Source organism: Trypanosoma equiperdum (assembly GCF_001457755.1).
Source record: "Trypanosoma equiperdum strain OVI genome assembly, contig: ctg_1690, whole genome shotgun sequence".
Classification (NCBI taxonomy): Eukaryota; Euglenozoa; class Kinetoplastea; order Trypanosomatida; family Trypanosomatidae; genus Trypanosoma; species Trypanosoma equiperdum.
In genome coordinates, this window is record NW_027123716.1 from 1,173 (window position 1) to 4,805 (window position 3,633).

Below are 3,633 nucleotides of genomic sequence, written 5' to 3' on the forward strand. Positions count from 1 at the left end.
ATCAGGAGCAGAGGCGGCAAAGCCGCAGGAGAAAACGACGACAGCGCAAAAAAACTGCGACAAACACAAAAGCAACAAAACCACATGCGAAAGTACAGATAAATGCACATGGAAGGGAAAATCTGAAACAGAAGGGGAGTGCGAAGTAGATGAAAGTAAAGTTTAGAGCGGACAGACGCAGTAGGAACAGGAGAGACACCAACAACAGATAAGTGTGGTCCAGCACAAGCTCCCAAGGACTGCACAAAAGTAACAGGTGCAATTCTAAAAAGCAAAAAACAGTTTGTGGACGGATCGAGCACAAATGCAAAGGTTCTAGCGCTCTTGTAAATAAGAAGTTTGTTCTGGTTTGTACTACTTTTGTGAGTGTGAAGACATCCCAACTTTTTTTTTGAAATTTTGGTACTATAAGAGATTTACAGAAATATGATATGTTTTAAAACTTTTTGATGGAAATGTGAAAAATATAAATGTATGAAAAATATAGTAAAATTTATAGTAAATCGGCCTATCGGTGTAAAATAGTAGTGTGATAGAGTGTAAAAAATAAACTTCATTCTAACTTAGTTACTTTCGTTTATTTTATATATTTCACAGATATTAGTTATGGCCATAATAATAATAATGATGGGAGAGTGTTGTGAGTGTGTATATACGAATATAATAATAAGAGCAGTAATAATAATAATGATGATAAGAGAATGTTGTGAGTGTAAATCATTATTGTGAGGAAAGTGAATGACAACATGGTATAACAGTTAAAATGGAGGTAAAATAAGCGGTTAATATAGTTTGGGGACTACTAGACGTATAAAAGGAGCTTCAACTGTGAGATCTAAATCTGCAGGAGCATGAACATCATACGAATCTTGGCGAAACAACAAACAAAAAGCAATTTATGAAGCTAACTTGGGTGTTCGATTTGGAGTTGCTGAAACTCAGGGGGTTTCGAGATCACACTGAGTTTCGGTACAGAGTGAGAAACAAACTTTTAATTTTACCTAAATATGTGTAAGAAAAACAACTTAACGATTGACTAACTTGATTCTCAGAGAGACAACGCTGGAAGGCTTTTTATCGCCATCTGCAATACTTGGAGTGGTTGCATGCTGCTAAAGAAGACCGATATGCACAGGGTTCGACGAGAAGGGAAGGATGTGACCAATCACCAGAGAAAAAGCAGAAAACAAGCATTACAGGTAATTTTGTAAAGCTAGTAGTCTGTCAATGTATCAAAACAATGGTGCAAACCAGCATCTGTTCCTGAGAACAATAACGTATTAGAATTTCAAGCCAAACACGGAAAAAATATGTAACCAATCATATGGTACTAGACCAAAACCACTGTGAAGACCTATCATATGCAATGGTTCAAAGTCCAGCACACTCATAATTTCCAACACACTTTAGCATTATGTACATGACTCATGTCCATTCAAGCATGCTCAGCAAGGCGGTGTCCATAATAGCAGCCCTAGTAATCGTATCCACGCCGCGCCCAGTGCAAGGCACCGCCGGAAATGCGATCGCAAAGACGCACTGGGAACCATTATGTAAAATTTCAAAAAACCTAGCCGGGTACTACAACACCCAAGAAACTAAGATCCCCACAGCCGTGAAAGCAGACCTGGACCACATTCGCGAGGAACTAAAACTAAGAATCTTAATAGAGCGCTCAGAACCACAGGAAGCCCTAAAATTATTACCGCTTCTTGCGGCAGCAAACACCAAGGAATACCTAACACCTGCAGACCTCGAAACAGGAGTGAAGACGGCACTAAAGGCTGCAAGGGACGTTGCCTTCCTGCACGGCCATATGGTCGAATTTCTAACAGTAGCGGCAGCCGCCCACTCCAGCGGCGGCAGTAACGGCTGCTTACAGGAAAGCGCAACAGCAGCTACAGGAACAGCAGGACTAGCGGCCTGCGGGATAGCGCCTGCAGAAGGCGCTGTGTCGTCGGCGCACGGCTTCGGCCACACGGCAAAGGAAATCTTCGGAACCAAAACCTCGGCACACTCAAGCGGTGGACTAACTCACAGCAGCCTCACTTGCGCGCTAACAAAAGGCCAGACCAACAACGGGATACTCGCCAGCCAAACAGTAGCCGGCAAAGTCCCCTACGCTGCGGGATATTTCTACTTAACGGCCACCGGAAATAACCTAGCACGGCACCAAATAGAAGGAAGCGACGGGGGCACAGATGACACCGAGGCGGCCATCTGGACTAAAGCACGAAACGCAGTCAAAAACGCCGACCAACAGGCCTCGTCCTTTAATACAGCAGAGAACAGCCTGCCCTCGCTGCAAGATATAAAGGATTCAACTGCGGCGAAAGCAACGATCAGAGAGCATATTCTAAAGAAAGGAACAAAGTACAACCCAGATGTAGACGATACAGATACGAACAAAAAGGCAGACAAACTTTACGGCGACCAAAAGTCATACAGCCAAACCAAAATCTGGGAGCAAATGAAAATCATAAGCATAGACCGTAACATCTACAACAAAGATTTGGATCAAGACCAAAAGCTTTCGGACATAACGGACATCAATCACTTACGCCAGATCTTGACGTACTATCAAGGCCAAAGAGCCGCGGAGTTAGCTGCAATGACAAAGGAATTGCAAAAGACAACGGAGAATTCTCAGTGCAAAGTTTCAACTGTGCAAGACAAGGATAAAGTTTGCAATGAAGCAGGGGGTGATAAAAAAGCCTGTGACAAGCTAAAGGGGCAAGGGTGTGTTTTTAACAAAGATGGAAAAGATGGTGAAGAGTGCACATTGAGTGAGGAAGGAAAACAACAAAGCAGCACAAGCAGCAGCAGCCGGCTGTTTCAGACAGTATGCCAGCGGAACAGAAATGACAGCGACAGACACAACAAACCTGGAAAAACTTCTGGAAGCAGCCTACACTGACTCAACAGAAAACTTTTCTCAGAAGTTCAGACCCTTAGTAGAAAAGCATGTACAAGTCCTCAGAAGCGGCAAGGTGCAATCGGTCACAATCGAAACTACAAACACAGCAAAGGAAGAACACGATGCTTTGGACAGGCTTAGAGCAAAAGAAATGGCAGAAAAACTCAAGTCAGGGCCGAAACACACAGCAACAGACAAAAAAGAGTCAGGAAACTAGGAGAAGAGAAGAAGGACGGGGATAATAAAGGCGCAACTGCAAATTGCACCAGCCATTCAACACAAGATGCTTGCACAAAAGGGTAGAATTGCAAATGGGAAAATAATGCTTGCAAAGATTACAGTTTTATGGTAAATAAGAAATTTTCTCCGATTTCTGATGTTTCTGTTGGTTTGATAGCATTTTAGCATTGCAAGGATATTTTCCGAAAATTATGAAAATTATAAAAATTTGATATTGTGAGAAAATTTGCTAACGTTTCACAAAATGTGCCATATTTTAATACTTTTGTTTAAAAATATATGAAAAATATGAAAATAAATATTTTAGTTGTAAAGTTTCCCGTGAGTACCAAGTAGTACGTTGAAAAGGTTTGAGTAATGAGTGATATTATCATATCATTTATTTTCTTTATTTTATGTATATTAGGGTTGGATTATATTAGTTTTGCTCCCTGGCGATGCGGGCCACCTCAACGTAGTGCCAGGGTCCAGTACCC

At 41.8% G+C, this 3,633-nt stretch overlaps 1 protein-coding gene and 1 pseudogene across 2 annotated transcripts in view; both read left to right on the forward strand.

Moving 5' to 3' along the window:
- TEOVI_000655500 (Trypanosomal VSG domain containing protein, putative) overlaps positions 1-102 on the forward strand; it is a gene marked incomplete at both ends in the record, with an annotated part of 825 nt that extends 723 nt beyond the window's left edge. The window contains one exon of the mRNA XM_067222767.1: positions 3-102. Coding sequence (XP_067078868.1) covers positions 3-102 — 100 coding nt within the window. The remainder of the gene's footprint in view (positions 1-2) is intronic.
- A 1,360-nt stretch (positions 103-1,462) lies between these two features.
- Positions 1,463-2,803, forward strand: TEOVI_000655600:pseudogene (annotated as a pseudogene). The gene has a single exon. A coding segment is annotated over exon 1 (1,341 nt).
- Positions 2,804-3,633: the final 830 nt, after the last annotated feature.